This window comes from Mercenaria mercenaria, chromosome 12 (genome assembly GCF_021730395.1).
Source record: "Mercenaria mercenaria strain notata chromosome 12, MADL_Memer_1, whole genome shotgun sequence".
NCBI lineage: Eukaryota > Metazoa > Mollusca > Bivalvia > Venerida > Veneridae > Mercenaria > Mercenaria mercenaria.
Window position 1 is genome coordinate 71430889 of NC_069372.1, and position 16800 is coordinate 71447688.

Below are 16800 nucleotides of genomic sequence, written 5' to 3' on the forward strand. Positions count from 1 at the left end.
TAAACTTTTTTTCCCTATATCAGTCTATGTAAAACTTGGGACCCCCGGGGCGGGGCCATATTTGACCCTAGGGGGATAATTTGAACAATCTTGGTAGAGGACTGCTAGATGATGCTACATACCAAATATCAAAGCCCTAGGCCATGTGGTTTTGTACAAGAAGATTTTCAAAGTTTTCCCTATATAAGTCTATCTAAACCATGTGACCCCCGGGGCGAGGCCATATTTGACCCTAGGAGGATAATTTAAACAATTTTGGTAGAGGGCCACTAGATGATGCTACACACCAGATATCAAAGCCCTAGGCCCTGTGGTTTTGGACAAGAAGATTTTTAAAGATTTTCCTTTCGGTTGCCATGGCAACCAGAGTTCTGCATGGAATTCTATTCTTTGAACAATTTTGAAAGGGGGCCATCCAAGGATCATTCCTGTGAAGTTTGGTGTAATTATGCCCAGTAGTTTTCAAGAAGAAGATTTTTTAGAAATTGTTGACGGACACACGACGCACGACGGACGACGCACTACGGACATCAAGCGGTCACAATAGCTCACCTTGTCACTTTGTGACAGGTGAGCTAAAAACTTAATAAAAAAGTGCTAAGTTGAAAAAGGGCCATAATTTTGAAAAATGCAAGGTAGAGTTCAGGGACCTACACAGTGCATGTCAGATCATGACAGTGAACAAGTGTGTGAAGTTTCAATCCATTCCCATTAGTGGGTACTGAGATACCAGCTTAAATACAAAACCTTAACCAAGAATTTCCAAGTCGAAAAAGGGGCATAATTTTATAAAAATGCAAAATAGAGTTATGGAACCTGTGCAGTGTAGTTCAGTTTATCACAGTGAACAAGTGTGTGAAGTTTCAATCCATTCCCACAAATGGTTACTGAGATACCAGCTTACATACAAAACCCTAACCAAAAACAGCTAAGTCAGAAAAAGGGGCATAATTAAAAAAAATGCAAGTAGAGTTATGGGACCTGCAAAGTGCATGTCAGACCATGACAGTGAATAAGTGTGTGAAGTTTTAATCCATTCTCATTAGTGGGTACTGATATACCAGCTTACATACAAAACCTTAACCAGGAATTTCTAAGTTGAAAAAGGGGCATAATTTTGTAAATAAGCAAAACAGTGTTATGGAACCTGTGCAGGTCAGTTTATCACAGTGAATAAGGTATGAAGTTTCAATCTATTCCCACAAGCGGTTACTGAGATACTAGCTTACTTACAGAACCTTAACAAAATCGGGACGTGGAAGAGGACGCATGGGTGAGTCCAATAGCTCTACTATTCTTTGAATAGTCAAGCTAAAAAGGGGCATAATTTTGTTAAAATGCTAAACAGAGTTATGGAACCTGCACAGTTCTTATCAGCTCATGACAGTGGACAAGTGTGTGAAGTTTCTATCCATTCCAATTAGTGGGTACTGAGATACCAGCTTACATAATAATTTAACCAGTGCTTACATATAAGAATTTAACCAAAAACTGCTAAGTTGAAAAAGGGGCATAATTTTGTAAAATGCAAAGTAGAGTTATTGAATTTTTGCACTGCATGTCATATCATGACAATGAACAAGTGTGTGAAGTTTCAATCCTTTTCCATTAGCGGATACTGAGATACCAGCTTAAATACAAAAACTTAACCAAAAACTGCTAAGTCGAAAAAGGGGCATAATTTTGAAAAAATGCAAAGTAGAGTTATGGGACTTGCTTAATGCATGTCAGATCATGACAGTGAACAAGTGTGTGAAATTTCAATCCATTGCCATTAGTGAGTACTGAGATACCAGCTTACAAACAAAATCTTAACCAAACATTTCTAAGTCGAAAAAGGGGCATAATTTTGTAAAAAAAGCAAAACATAGTATTGGAACCTGTGAAATGTAAGTCAGTTAATCACAGTGAATAAGTGTGTGAAGTTTCAATCCATTCCCAAAAGTGGTTACTGAGATACCAGCTTACATATAAAAACTTAACCAAATCGGGATGTGGACACCGGTGCACGGGTGAGTCCAATGGCTCTACTATTCTATGAATAGTCGAGCTAATAGCAGTTCTTTTCTTCAATATTCTATGCAGTGATCTCCTAAGATTGAAGATCTTCCTACTTCCATGTTAAGAGACATTTAGAATAATGATAAACCATCTATTAGCTGAAGTCTTTTTTTTGGTTGAATCTGATAAAATTATTCTGAAATTAACAAAGATGTTATTAAAAATATGAATTTAATTAAGCAATATTGTTCCGAGATCATACAAGAAAATTTTGATATATAATATAATTATATAGATATTATCTATTTTCAATCTTTATCTCAGTATGTAAACTGGATCAAGTTCAGGTACAGATCTGTATTATATAACTTATGCTTATTGGTAAAATACTGGAATATATCAATATTTTCATTGTTTCAAAGCACTGAAAATATCTCTATTTTATTTTTCACTGGTACGGAACTACACTCTTATGCCAAAGAAAAAGAATTATAAACAAGCCCAAATTCTTTGCATTTAAATGTACCTCAGTAAGACAGAGATGTATATAAGTACGTCTACCACAATTACCAGTAAGATATATGTTCCACTGTTAAAGAAATCTGGAGCTTCATAGCATTACATGACAATTTTTTAACATAGGTATCATGACATCACCATTGAATACCATAAAATAAAAAGAAAATGTGTTTATTTCACATGTAAGATTGAAATATATTTCACTTGTGAACACCATAAATTACATTAACACATGTAGCTGCAATTGCATATGTTATTCACTCAGTGAAATATATTTCGATCTTACACTGAAACTAACATAATAAGGCTTAACTAAACAAGAGGACCATGATGGTCCTGAATCGCTCACCTATCCCCACAAGACCCAGTGTTGAACTGAGTATGACGTCGTTATTTCTATTATTTGACATAGTTACCTAGTTTTTGAGCACATCTGACCTAGATATCATCAAGATAAAAAATTCTGACCAATTTTCATGAAGATCCATTGAAAAATATGGCCTCTAGAGAGGTCACAAGCTTTTTCTATTATTTGACCTAATGACCTAGTTTTTGAAGGCACGTGACCCACTTTTAAACTTGACCTAGATATCATCAAGATGAACATTCTCACCAATTTTCAAGAAGATCTCATGAAAAATATGGCCTCTAGAGAGGTCACAAGGTTTTTCTATTTTTCGACCTACTGACCTAGTTTTTGACCGCACATGACCCAGTTACGAACCTGACCTAGATATCATCAAGCTGAATATTCTCACCAGTTTTCATGAAGATCCATTGAGAAATATGGCCTCTAGAGAGGTCACAAGGTTTTTCTATTTTTAGACCTACTGACCTAGTTTTTGACCCCACGTGACCCAGTTTCGAACCTGACCTAGATATCATCAAGGTGAACATTCTGACCAATATTCATGAAGATCTCATGAAAAATATGGCCTCTAGAGAGGTCACAAGGTTTTTCTATTTTTAGATCTACTGACCTAGTTTTTAACCCCACGTGACCCAGTTTCGAACTTGATCTAGATATCATCAAGGTAAACATTCTGACCAATTTTCCTGAAGATCCATTGAAAAATATGGCCTCTAGAGAGGTCACAAGGTTTTTCTATTTTTAGACCTACTGACCTAGTTTTTGACCGCATGTGACCCAGTTTCGAACTTGACCTAGATATCATCAAGGTGAACATTCTGACCAATTTTCATGAAGATCCATTGAGAAATATGGCCTCTAGAGAGGTCACAAGGTTTTTCTATTTTTAGACCTACTGACCTAGTTTTTGATCCAACATGACCCAGTATTGAACTTGACCTAGATATCATTAAGGTGAACATTCTGACCAACATTCATGAAGATCTCATGAAAAATATGGCCTCTAGAGAGGTCACAAGGTTTTTCTATTTTTAGATCTACTGACCTAGTTTTTACCCCCACGTGACCCAGTTTCGAACTTGACCTAGATATCATCAAGGTGAACATTCTGACCAATTTTCATTAAGATCCATTGAGAAATATGGCCTCTAGAGAGGTCAAAAGGTTTTTCTATTTTTGGACCTAATGACCTAGTTTTTGACCCCACCTGACCCAGTTTCGAACTTGACCTAGATATCATCAAGGTGAACATTCTAAACAATATTCATGAAGATCTCATGAAAAATATGGCCTCTAGAGAGGTCACAAGGTTTTTCTATTTTTAGACCTACTGACCTAGTTTTTGATCCCACGTGACCCAGTTTCGAACTTGACCTAGATATCATCAAGGTGAACATTCTGACCAATTTTCATGAAGATCTTGTGAAATATATGGCCTCTAGAGAGGTCACAAGGTTTTTCTATTTTTAGACCTACTGACCTAGTTTTTGATGGCACGTGACCCAGTTTCGAACTTGACCTAGATATCATCAAGGTGAACATTCTGACCAACTTTCATAAAGATCCCATGAAAAATGTGACCTCTAGAGTGGTCACAAGCAAAAGTTTACGGACGCACGGACGCACGCACGCACGCACGGACGGACGGACGGACGACGGACGCCGCGTGATCACAAAAGCTCACCTTGTCACTTTGTGACAGGTGAGCTAAAAAGAATTCATGATAGTTGTTTACACCAGAATTCCATGTAAGCCTGAGGGGTGTTGCACACTTCATTACATTTTATTTACAGACTCAGTCACACCGAGTCTGCTATCATTGCTTGGTTGCATTCTGTCCTTCCAGGGGATCTTATAGATTTTATTATATCTGACGTACAAATAAATACAAATACAAAGACAGTGTTTTATTACAAAGTGAAGATACTGCTTTAATTTTCTCATAGGATTGTGAAAATATTTTAATATATGAATAAAAGCACCGGACGATCACTTTAAATGTTTGTAGATATCTATTCCTTTCCCATTTATCACAGTTTACTATAACTGGTTCCAAATGAATTGGTTCCAATATCACAAAACTTGTTGCATCACAAATTGATCAAGTTTACAATCTGTCGAATGGTTGCAACAAGAAACTGCACCAAAAGATCTTATCACAAGTTATTATAGCTGGCTACAACTTGTTCTAACATTACAAAGCTATCAACAAAATCCTCCTCTGTCAACCCGTGTTTCACATACTGATGTGTGTAAGCTCTTGATGAAAACATATTCCAAGCTTTGTCTATCACAGAATTTAATGAAGCGACTGGGAATTTATTATTAGTAACAAGTGTAGCACATTTTTCATATTTGTTGAAAGTTCTCTGCTGTTTATACACAGATAACATGCCATCTGCTGGTACCCAAGGTGGGTAAAGTCGAGGATCAGAGAAAGCCGACATGTCAACATCATCCAAATCCTTCCCTCTAAGAATCAATGTGTTAGCCAAAGACCTGCGACTTTCCTCCAGCTTAACCTGCCAATCAATACCTGAAACACATACATATAACAAGCTTTACTAGCATTTGAACATAAAATGTATATAAGAAATAGGTATGATTTGCCGTCAATTTGCTGTTAATGTCAGTAATAATGTATCACGTGTCTTCACAAAGTTACTGTATAAAATTAACTGATCCTTGTTCTATCTTCGTATTATGTATGTTACACTGTTGTCTATATATGATACATTTTGTTTCACTTTCCAAAGAGCTACTGACAACAGGCATGTATATATTTGTTGCATCACTTAGTATTTCATCTACATCCTTCACCAATCTTTTTTGACAGCTACATTTTAATGGCTGTTACATAATATTGCGCAGGCGAAGTGAGCCACAGAACGACAGTGGGTTGTTGCACAGAGTTGTTTTGATCCAGAAAGGAGGAATTTAAGGACAAAGCTGGTGTCGTGGTGGGGGGGGGGATTGTCTTCCAGGATTGTCGTAGGTACACGCCTCTTAAAAGAGTTGGATCTTTGCTCCATCTAAAACTGAAAAAAAATTTGAAGGGTCTGGGTCCAAACCACTCAATCATATGCATGTTTGTATATGTGCTCTTAGCATTCTCATTGTAAGATTCTAATTTCGATTTCCAATGTAGGTGGCAACAATTGTTTGGATAAATTAGCAGTTTTCATTCCCATTTTTCCAGTCCAAATATCATTTCTGATATCAGGCAGCCTTTTAGCACCTTTCATTTCGCAACAGTCAGCAAAAAACTGATATTGTCCATATCCCAACTACATCTCCAAGTTTGTCAAACTGGATATAACGTATTTGAATAATAGTGTTCTACTATTAAGACAGCACAAGGATGAGTTAATTTAATACAGTAACATTGAGACGACACTTGATAAATCGATATTGTGGTTCCTTCTGTGATACTTGAAGCGTAACCATTGCCATATATGCCGCCTATGCAAGTGTAGCTTGTGCTGTAACTAACCTCATACAAAAATCACAGTGCGCATTTAGGCTTTCTTGTTTAACACCACCATGTTGACATTTACCATTACGTCACTGTCATCTACTTTGACGTGTTGCAAATCAATTAACCATTTTATCATTGGACAAAATAGTCAATTTGTTTATGTTTTAACAATGAAAAAACAAACAGATATTTGCTATTTCTATCCAGTGACGGCAACCAATATCCGAATACATGAGATCACAGAGTGATCTTGGCGCCCACCATTGAGCCATTTTTGATTGTTTCAAATTTCAAGACTAGCTCAAGGTCAAATTTCATTTCAGTACACATCACTGTGCATGTGGTCCATGCATGTGATCTAAATTTGAAAGCTGTAGCTTGAGAAATGTGAAAGTAGGTCACAAGATCAATTTCAAGGTCAAAGTTCATTTCGGTATACAAAACTATGCATGTGCTTCAAATTTGGAGGCTGCAGCTTGAGAAATGTGAAAGTAGGTACTAGATAAAAATCAATGTCAAATTTCAATTCAGAACACAAAAATATGCATGTGGTCCAAATTTAAAGGCTGTAGCTTGAGAAATGTGAAAGTAGTTCACTAGGTCAATCTCAAGATCAAAGTTCATTTCGGTACACAAAACTACGCATGTGGTCCAAATTTGAAGACTGTAGCTTGAGAAATGTGAAAGTATGTCACTAGATCAAAAACAAGGTCAAATTTCATTTCGGAACACAAAACTATGCATGTGGTCCAAATTTGAAGCCTGTACCTTCAAAAATGTGAAAGTAGGTCACTAGGTCAATGTCAAGGTCAAAGTTTCTTTCGGTACACAAAAGTATGCATGTGGTCAAAATTTGAAGGCTGTAGCTTGAGAAATGTGAAAGCAGGTCACTAGGTCAATGTCAAGGTTAAAGTTTTTTTTTTGGTACACAAACTATGCATGTGGTCCAAATTTGACGGCTGTAGCTTGAGAAATGTGGAAGTAGGTCACTAGGTCAAAATCAAGGTCAAATTTCATTCCGGAACACAAAACTATGCCTGTGGTCCAAATTTGAAGCCTGTACTTCAAAAATGTTAAAGTAGGTCACTAGGTTAATGTCAAGGTCAAAGTTCTTTTCGGTACACTAAACTATGCATGTGGTCCAAATTTGAAGGCTGTAGCTTGAGAAATGTGAAAGTAGGCCACTAGGTCACAATCAAGATCAAATTTCATTTAGAAACATAAAACTATGCATGTGGTCCAAATTTGAAGCCTGTACTTCAAAAATGTGAAAGTAGGTCACTAGGTTAATGTCAAGGTCAAAGTTCTTTTCGGTACACTAAACTATGCATGTGGTCCAAATTTGAAGGCTGTAGCTTGAGAAATGTGAAAGTAGGTCACTAGGTCAATGTCAAGGTCAAAGTTTTTTCCAGTGCACAAAACTAGGCATGTGGTCCAAATTTGAAGGCTGTAGCTACATAAATGTGAAAGTAGGTCACTAGGTCAAAATCAAGGTCAACTCATGTCAATGTTCATCTGGCCACTCAAAACTATACATGTGGTCCAAATTTGAATGTTGTAGGTTATTGACAAGAAGATTTTAAAAGCTTTTCCCTATACAAGTCTATATAAACCATGTGACCCCCAGGGCGGGGCCATATTTGACCCTAGGGGGATAATTTGAACAAACTTGATAAAGAACCACCAAATAATGCTGCATTACAAATATCGAAGCCCTAGGCTTTGTGGTTTGGACAAGAAGAGTTTCAAAGTTTTTCCCTATGTAAGTCTATGTAAACCATGTGACCCCCAGGGCGGGGCCATATTTGACCCTAGGGGGATAATTTGAACAACCTTAGTAGAAGACCACTAGATGATGTCACATACAAAATATCAAAGCCCTAGGTCCTGTGGTTTTGTACAAGAGGTTTTTCAAAGTTTTTCCCTATATAAGTCTTTATAAACCATGTGACCCCCAGGGCGGGGCCATATTTGACCCTAGGGGGATAATTTGAACAATCTTAGTAGAAGACCACTAGATGATGTCACATGCAAAATATCAAAGCCCTAGGCCTTGTGGTTTTGGACAAGAGGTTTTTCAAAGTTTTTCCCTATACAAGTATATATAAACCATCTGACCCCGGGGCACGGCCACATTTGACCCCAGGGATATAATTTGAATCATCTTGGTAGAGGACCACTAGATGATGCTTCATACCAAATATCAAAGCCCTAGGCTCTGTGGTTTTGGGCAAGAAGATTTTCAAAATTTTTCCCTATATAAATCTATGTAAATTATAAAAACTAAGGGCCATAACTCACTCAAAAATTGTTGAACCAGTCTGATTTTCAGGGGGACACAACTAGGGTACCAATACATCATTCTGACAAAGTTTGGTCAAAATCCCCCCAGTAGTTTCTGAGGAGATGCGATAACGAGAAATTGTTAACGGACGGACGGAATGACGGACGGACGGACCACGGACGTAGAGTGATTTGAATAGCCCACCATCTGATGATGGTGGGCTAAAAACATATCCGAAAATGTGTTCCATGAACAGTAGTCACACTTCGTTTAGCACAGACAAATTTCCACCATTATACCTTTATCTATTATACATATGCATTACCATTATCTTCTAGAATCAAATTTTACAAATGCATAGATTGGGTTTTTTGAAATCCTCCAGTGTATTCTTAATGTTATTTATAGCAAACTGATCATGAAAATCATACCACGTTCTTATATATTTTTTGTATTCAAATTGTTATGCTTTTGAATAAGAATATCCATTTTATCCACCTCTTTGTTATAAAATTACTGAAGAATCATTTAAAGTGTTATAAACATTTTCAGTTATTACAAGTAATCGTATATGGTAGGAAAACCTGCATAATTAGAGTGTCTAATGCAAAATATAGGCATTTTCCATTTTGGCTGCCATTTTGACTGCCATTTGGGATTTTTCAAATGACTTTGTTCTTTTAAATATACAATTAATGCTGATTTTGTTACCTCTAGCAACAAAAATAATATATACATTATTAACCCTATTCAAATCTTCTATATTAATTAGGAGATAAGTCAATTTTGCATTTGAGGCGGCCATCTTGAATATTAAAAATTGCTCAATGATGACAAAGTTGCATCATCCATTTTCGATGAAGGTACATGTTTTAGAACCTTTTTATGCAAAAACATATTGTGCATACTGTAATTTGAGGTTAGGTAGCTAATTGGCATTTGGCAAACTTACTAAAACTGACATGATGTATTCCACATCAGATTAGTAACTGTCTGATTTGGGTTTTGTACAATGTAGTTCTATTAGTAATGTAATACAGCCGAACATTGTTAACTTGAACTCGTTGGGACCAACAGAATTTGTTTGAGTTATCTGTAGTTGGTGCCAACAAATAATATACAATACACAGGGATTTTGCCGGGACCTGACCAGGAGTTCGAGTGAAGGGTGGTGTCTGAATTATCCGAGTTCAAGTGAACGAAGGTTTGATTGTAGACGGCATATCAACAATTATTACACAGTGCTATTGACCAGCCTATAGTTCAACACCAAATTCTGACAGGTTAGAGTCAAAATTTGGAGACAAAAATACCAAAATCTATTCATGTAATAAAATCCTGAAAGAATTAGTGGCAGTAAAAATCACTGCTCGAGGTCCGAACGTCAGTATTTCAGTATAGACCAGTACTTCAATATTATACTCATACTGAATGGCTTTCTGGTTAATAGTGAGAACTATTGCTCGAGGTCCAAAGGTCAATAGTTTTGACAAGTGGCTGGCAAGCCATTCAATAAGAGTATAATAATGAAGTACAATCAAGGTGGTTGCAAGAGAAGACATGGGTGGATGAGGAGAATAACTCTATACTATACTCACATACCAGATTCTAACAAACAACGTAACTAATAATGCACCATGATTCAGACATGGCAAATGGAAGCTAAAGCAAATTTTATGTACTTAAATAGGAGTACCTGTTGCATGCTTATGTTAGCAATCAACATTACAAATACAGACCTAACTAGAGCTATCACTAAAGGTGATGAATGTACCCCCCGCATGCAGTGACACAGTACATTGCAATTTGACACACACAAGACTGCATAATTATGTGGACTGTATGTATATAGACTGTATGTATACAGTATAGTAACAAAAAACAAAGTCCCATAACTATGCAGAATATTTATCTAAAAGAATGTAACATGCACCATGCACAACTAGGGTTGGTACTGATCACTTGTGTGAAGTTTCATTAAATTGTGTGTAAGGGTTTGGTAGATTAGGCACGCACAAGATTGCATATGCAGACTGTATGTACATAGTATGTTAACAAGAAACAAAGTCCCATAACTCTGCAATTTTTGTCGCTGAAAGAACCTAACATGCCCCATGCACAACTACTGTTGTTACTGATCACTTGTTTGTCAGTTTCATTAAATTGTGTCAAGGGGATGAGAAGAGATGGTGCGCACAAGATTGTGTCAATGTATATAGTATAGTAACAAAAAAACAAAGTCCCATAACTCTGCAAATTTTTTTTCTGAAAGAACCTAACATGCCCGATGCACAACTACTGTTGTTACTGATCACTTGTGTGAAGTTTCATTTAATTGTGTCAAGGGGATGAGGAGAGATGCTGCGCACAAGATTGTGTCTATGCATATAGTATAGTAACAAAAAAAACAAAGTCCCATAACTCTGCAAATATTTTTTCTAAAAGAACCTAACATGCCCCATGCACAACTACTGTTGGTACTGATCACTTGTGTGAAGTTTCATTAAATTGTGTCAAGGGGATGAGGAGAGATGGTGCGCACAAGATTGTGTCTATGCACATGATGTATATAGTATAGTAACAAAAAAACAAAGTCCCATAACTCTGCAAATTTTTTTTCTAAAAGAACCTAACATGCCCCATGCACAACTACTGTTGGTACTGATCACTTGTGTGAAGTTTCATTCAATTCTGTCAAGGGGATAAGGAGAGATGGTGCGCACAAGATTGCGTCTACGGACAGACGGACAGACGGACAGACGGACAGACAACCTGAAACCAGTATACCCCCCCCCTACAACTTTGTTGTCGGGGGGTACAATTACAGATCTGTTACAAATGAAAAGTTAATCAGACTGATTTTTGTCCTATATAGTATAGTTTGAAATAGAAGCCATTCTAAACAAAATGAAAAATATCTTTGCTATGTCTTTACACAATCAAGTTATGGCCAGTACCTTCTTCCATTGCAGCGTTTGCTATCAACATCTGTCTAAGATGTTTCAGTAAACCATGCCACTGATAGCTGCTAAAATCCTTGGATATATCTGACATCTGAGGTATGTTTTTCACAGTCAGCAACTTGTAATCTGGGCAGGGAACCAGATGTTCCAACATTTCACCTGCAAAATTCCATGTCTAGAAAATTTACGTAAAGCTAGGTTAAACCTTCCTGTCAACATTTTAGAGTGTATTACATTTTGTCACTGCATAAACTGATTGTAACAAGTGTCAAAGCAAATGATACTGCACAAATAAGAATTGTAATACAGGTTTTACACAGCTGTAAAGTATGCACGAGGAGGGCTTTTATACAATACCTTCAAAGCAACACAAAATTTTAAAGACCTTCTCAATGTTTTTTTTTTTTTTGGTATGTGACCTATTAAAATCAGAAGATACAAAGTATCACTCCTCTCATGTATAGCTGTGTGCATGACATGATATTTCTTAATATTGGTAAAACTGAACAAAACTAGAGCTATCACTAAAGGTGATGAATGTACCCCCCGCATGCACTGACAGTACATTGCAATTTGACGCACACAAGATTGCATAATTATGTGGACTGTATGTATATAGAATGTATGTATACAGTATAGTAACAAACTAGAAATGTGTCCATGGGACACAGATGCCCCCACTACATGACATTAGTCAGGGGCCAGAACTCCTACAATACTGAATGAATCCGGATGCGAAACCCCAGGTGCATAACTACACATGCTGACCAACATTCCTGTAAACTTTGGTGATTCTAGGTCGAATACTTTTGGGGCTATGCGCGACACAACATTAAAATGACCAATTTTTTACTAAGTCAGGGGCCATAACTCCTACATGACTGGATGAATCCGGATGCGAAACCCCAGGTGCACAACTACACATGCTGACCAACATGCCTGTAAAGTTTTGTGACTCTAGTTCATATACTTTTGGAGCTAGGCACGACACAACATTAAAATGACCAATTTTTACAAAGTCAGCACCCATAACTGCTACATGACTGAATGAATCCGGACGCGAAACCCCAGGTGCACAACTACACATGCTGACCAACATTCCTGTAAACTTTGGTGATTCTAGGTCAAATACTTTTGGAGCTATGCGCGACACAACATTAAAATGACCAATTTTTTACTAAGTCAGGGGCCATAACTCCTACATGTCTGGATTAATCCGGACACGAAACCCCAGGTGCACAACTACACATGCTGACCAACATGCCTGTAAAGTTTTGTGACTCTAGGTCATATACTTTTGGAGCTAGGCACGACACAACATTAAAATGACCAATTTTTACAAAGTCAATGGGCCATAACTTCTACATGACTGAATGAATCCGGACGCGAAACCCCAGGTGCACAACTAGACATGCTGACCAACATTCCTGTAAAGTTTTGTGACTCTACATCAAATACTTTCAGAGCTACGCGTGACACAACATTTTCGGAAGGACGGACGGACGGACAGACGGACGGAAGGACGGACGGACAAGAGCAAATCTATATGCCCCCCCCAAAGTGGGGGCATAAAAACAAAGTCATAACTATGCAAATTTATACTAAAATGAATGTACGCAACCATGCACAACTAGGGTTGGACTGACAACATTGTGTGAGTTTCATTAAATTGTGTCAAGGCGAGAGGAGATAGGGCGCAAAGAGGTGTCTATGTATAATAGTATAGCCACCAAAAAAAAAAAAACAAAGTCCCATAACTTGCAAATTATTTTCTGAAAGAACTAACATGCCCCATGCACAACTAGGGTTGGTACTGATCACTTGTGTGAAGTTTCATTAAATTGTGTCAAGGGGATGAGGAGAGATGGTGTGTACACGATTGTGTCTATGTATATAGTACAGTAACAAAAAAACAAAGTCCCATAACTCTGCAAATTTTTTTTCTGAAAGAACCTAACATGACCCATGCACAACTACTGTTGGTACTGATCACTTGTGTGAAGTTTCATTAAATTATGTCAAGGGGATGAAGAAAGATGGTGCGCACAAGATTGTGTCTATGTATATAGTATAGTAACAAAAAAACAAAGTCCCATAACTCTGCAAAATTTTTTTCTAAAAGAACCTAACATGCCCCATGCACAACTACTGTTGGTACTGATCACTTGTGTGAAGTTTCATTAAATTCTGTCAAGGGGATAAGGAGAGATGGTGCGCACAAGACTGCGTCTACGGACAGACGGACAGACAGACAGACAGACAACCTGAAACCAGTATACCCCCCCTTACAACTTTGTTGTCGGGGGGTACAAATATACGTCAACAGGTAATCCCATATGATACAAAATAACACAATAATTACTATTCATAAAACCTACAAAATAATTTCAGGTTAATACTTACTAACAAATAAACATCATGACTTTGGGTGCTTTTTTGTTTGATTTTTGTGTCAAATTTATCAATCAGTGAACATTATACAGAGAACTTACCTAAATTATTAGATGTTACATAGCCAGTGTATTTCTCTGTGATGGCTGGTAATAAAATACCCATCAGTTTGTGACAAATCACTTTGTTTATGTCCCGAAAACCAATCTTCTTGATATTTAAAAGTTGTGTACATATCTTATGTAACTGGTCATTTTCCATAAGTAATACAGCATCGGAACACTGGTATAGGTGGGACAATGTTAACACTGCATTGTAATTCTGAACTATCACTTCTCCCATAGAATATGGCCATACTACCTGGTTTAATAAGAATGCATGTGGAAATTCATCTTTCACACACTGTGTAATATAGGCACCTACACCAGACCCTGTGCCCCCGGCTAGACTCATGAATGTCATAAACCCGTTCAAATTGTCACATTTCTCAGCCTCTGTCTGAATCATTCCCATAATCCTTTCCTCTGCTGCTGGACCATGAATCCTGAAAAATGGATACAAATTACACTTATATAATAATTTTTTTCCACATCAATGCATACAACTTTAGCCGGTGAGAAATCAAACAAGAGGACCATGATGGTCCTGAATCGCTCACCTCTTCCCACATGACCCAGTTTTGAGTTTGACGTCGTTTTTTCTATTATTTGACATAGTGACCTAGTTTTTGAGCTCATGTGACCCAGTTTTGAAATTGACCTAGATATTATCAAGATAAAAATTCTGACTAATTTTCATGAAGATCCATTGAAAAATATGGTCTCTAGAGAGGTCACAAGGTTTTTCTATTATTTGACCTATTGACCTAGTTTTCGAAGGTACGTGACCCTGTTTTGAACTTTACCTAGATATCATCAAGGTGAACATTCTCACTAATTTTCATGAAGATCTCATGAAAAATATGGCCTCTAGAGAGGTCACAAGGTTTTTCTACTTTTATACCTACTGGCCTAGTTTTTGATCGCACGTGACCCAGTTTCGAAACTGACCTAGATATCATCAAGGTGAACATTCTGACCAATTTTCATGAAGATCCATTGAAAAATATGGCCTCTAGAGAGGTCAAAAGATTTTAATAATTTTAGACCTACTGACCTAGTTTTTGACCGCAGTTGACCCAATTTCAAACTTGACCTAGATATCATCAAGATGAACATTCAGGCCAACTTTCATACAGATCCCATGAAAAGTATGGCCTCTAAAGAGGTCACAAGGTTTTTTTATTACTTGACCTACTGACCTAGTTTTTTAAGGCACGTGACCCATTTTCAAACTTGACCTAGATATCATCAAGGTGAACATTCTGACCAGTTTTTATGGAGATCCATTCACAAGTATGGCCTCTAGAGAGGTCACAAGGTTTTTCTATTTTTAGACCTACTGACCTAGTTTTTGACCGCACATGACCCTGTTTCGAACTTGACCTAGATATCATCAAGGTGAACATTCAGACCAATTTTCATACAGATCCCATGAAAAATATGGCCTTAAGAGAGGTCACAAGGTTTTTCTACTATTTGACCTACTGACCTAGTTTTTGTCTGCACATGACCAACTTTCGAATTTGACCTAGATATCATCAAGATGAACACTCAGACCAACTTTCATACAGATCCCATGAAAAATATGGCCTCTAGAGAGGTCACAAGGTTTTTCTATTATTTGACCTACTGACCTAGTTTTTGAAGGCACATGACCCACTTTCGAACTTGACCTAGATATCATCAAGGTGAACATTCTGACCAATTTTCATGAAGATCTCATGAAATATATGGCCTCTAGAGAGGTCACAAGGTTTTTCTATTATTAGACCTACTGACCTAGTTTTTGACCGCACGTGACCCAGTTTCGAACTTGACCTAGATATCATCAAGATGAACATTCAGACCAAAATTCATACAGATCCCATGAAAAATATGGCCTCTAGAGAGGTCACAAGGTTTTTCTATTATTTGACCTACTGACCTAGTTTTTGATGGCATGTGACCCAGTTTCGAACTTGACCTAGATATCATCAAGATGAACGTTCTGACCAATTTTCATGAAGATCTTGTGAAATATATGGCCTCTAGAGAGGTCACAAGGTTTTTCTATTTTTAGACCTACTGACCTAGTTTTTGATGGCACGTGACCCAGTTTCGAACTTGACCTAGATATCATCAAGATGAACATTCTGACCAACTTTCATAAAGATCCCATGAAAAATGTGACCTCTAGAGTGGTCACAAGCAAAAGTTTACGGACGCACGCACGAACGGACGACGGACACCGCACGATCACAAAAGCTCACCTTGTCACTTTGTGACAGGTGAGCTAAAAACATCCACCAAATGTACCCATAATAAACATGATTAACTTTTTTCTATAACAGGTTAAAACTAACGCATGGTAGACAGGTTAAAACTAACATATGGTAAACAGGTTAAAACTAACACATGGTAAAACTCACACATAGTAAACAGGTTAAAACTTACATATGGTAAACAGGTTAAAACTGACACATGGTAAAACTCACACATGGTAAACAGGTTAAAACTTAAACATGGTAAACAGATTAAAACCCACACACGGTAAACAGGTTAAAACTAACACATGGTAAACAGGTTTAAACTAACACATGGTAAACAGGTTAAACTAACACATTTTCATGGTAAACAAAATGCTTTGGTTTAAATGAGCATTCCAGCAGTTTCTAATTCAAATATCAAACTTTTTTAGTTTATGACTCATAAAT

The 16800-nt window shown here is 37.2% G+C and overlaps 1 protein-coding gene across 4 annotated transcripts in view; it reads right to left on the reverse strand.

Annotated features, from left to right (window-relative positions):
- Window positions 1-4782: 4782 nt before the first annotated feature.
- Window positions 4783-16800, reverse strand: part of LOC123534305 (tubulin delta chain-like) — a 33276-nt gene continuing 21258 nt past the window's right edge. For all 4 annotated transcript variants that reach the window (XM_053520319.1, XM_045316478.2, XM_045316480.2 and 1 more), the window contains exons 5-7: window positions 14108-14550; window positions 11610-11774; window positions 4783-5426 (exon numbers count right to left, since the gene is read on the reverse strand). In XM_053520319.1, coding sequence (XP_053376294.1) covers window positions 5047-5426; window positions 11610-11774; window positions 14108-14550 — 988 coding nt within the window. In that variant the 3' untranslated portion in view covers window positions 4783-5046. The remainder of the gene's footprint in view (window positions 5427-11609; window positions 11775-14107; window positions 14551-16800) is intronic.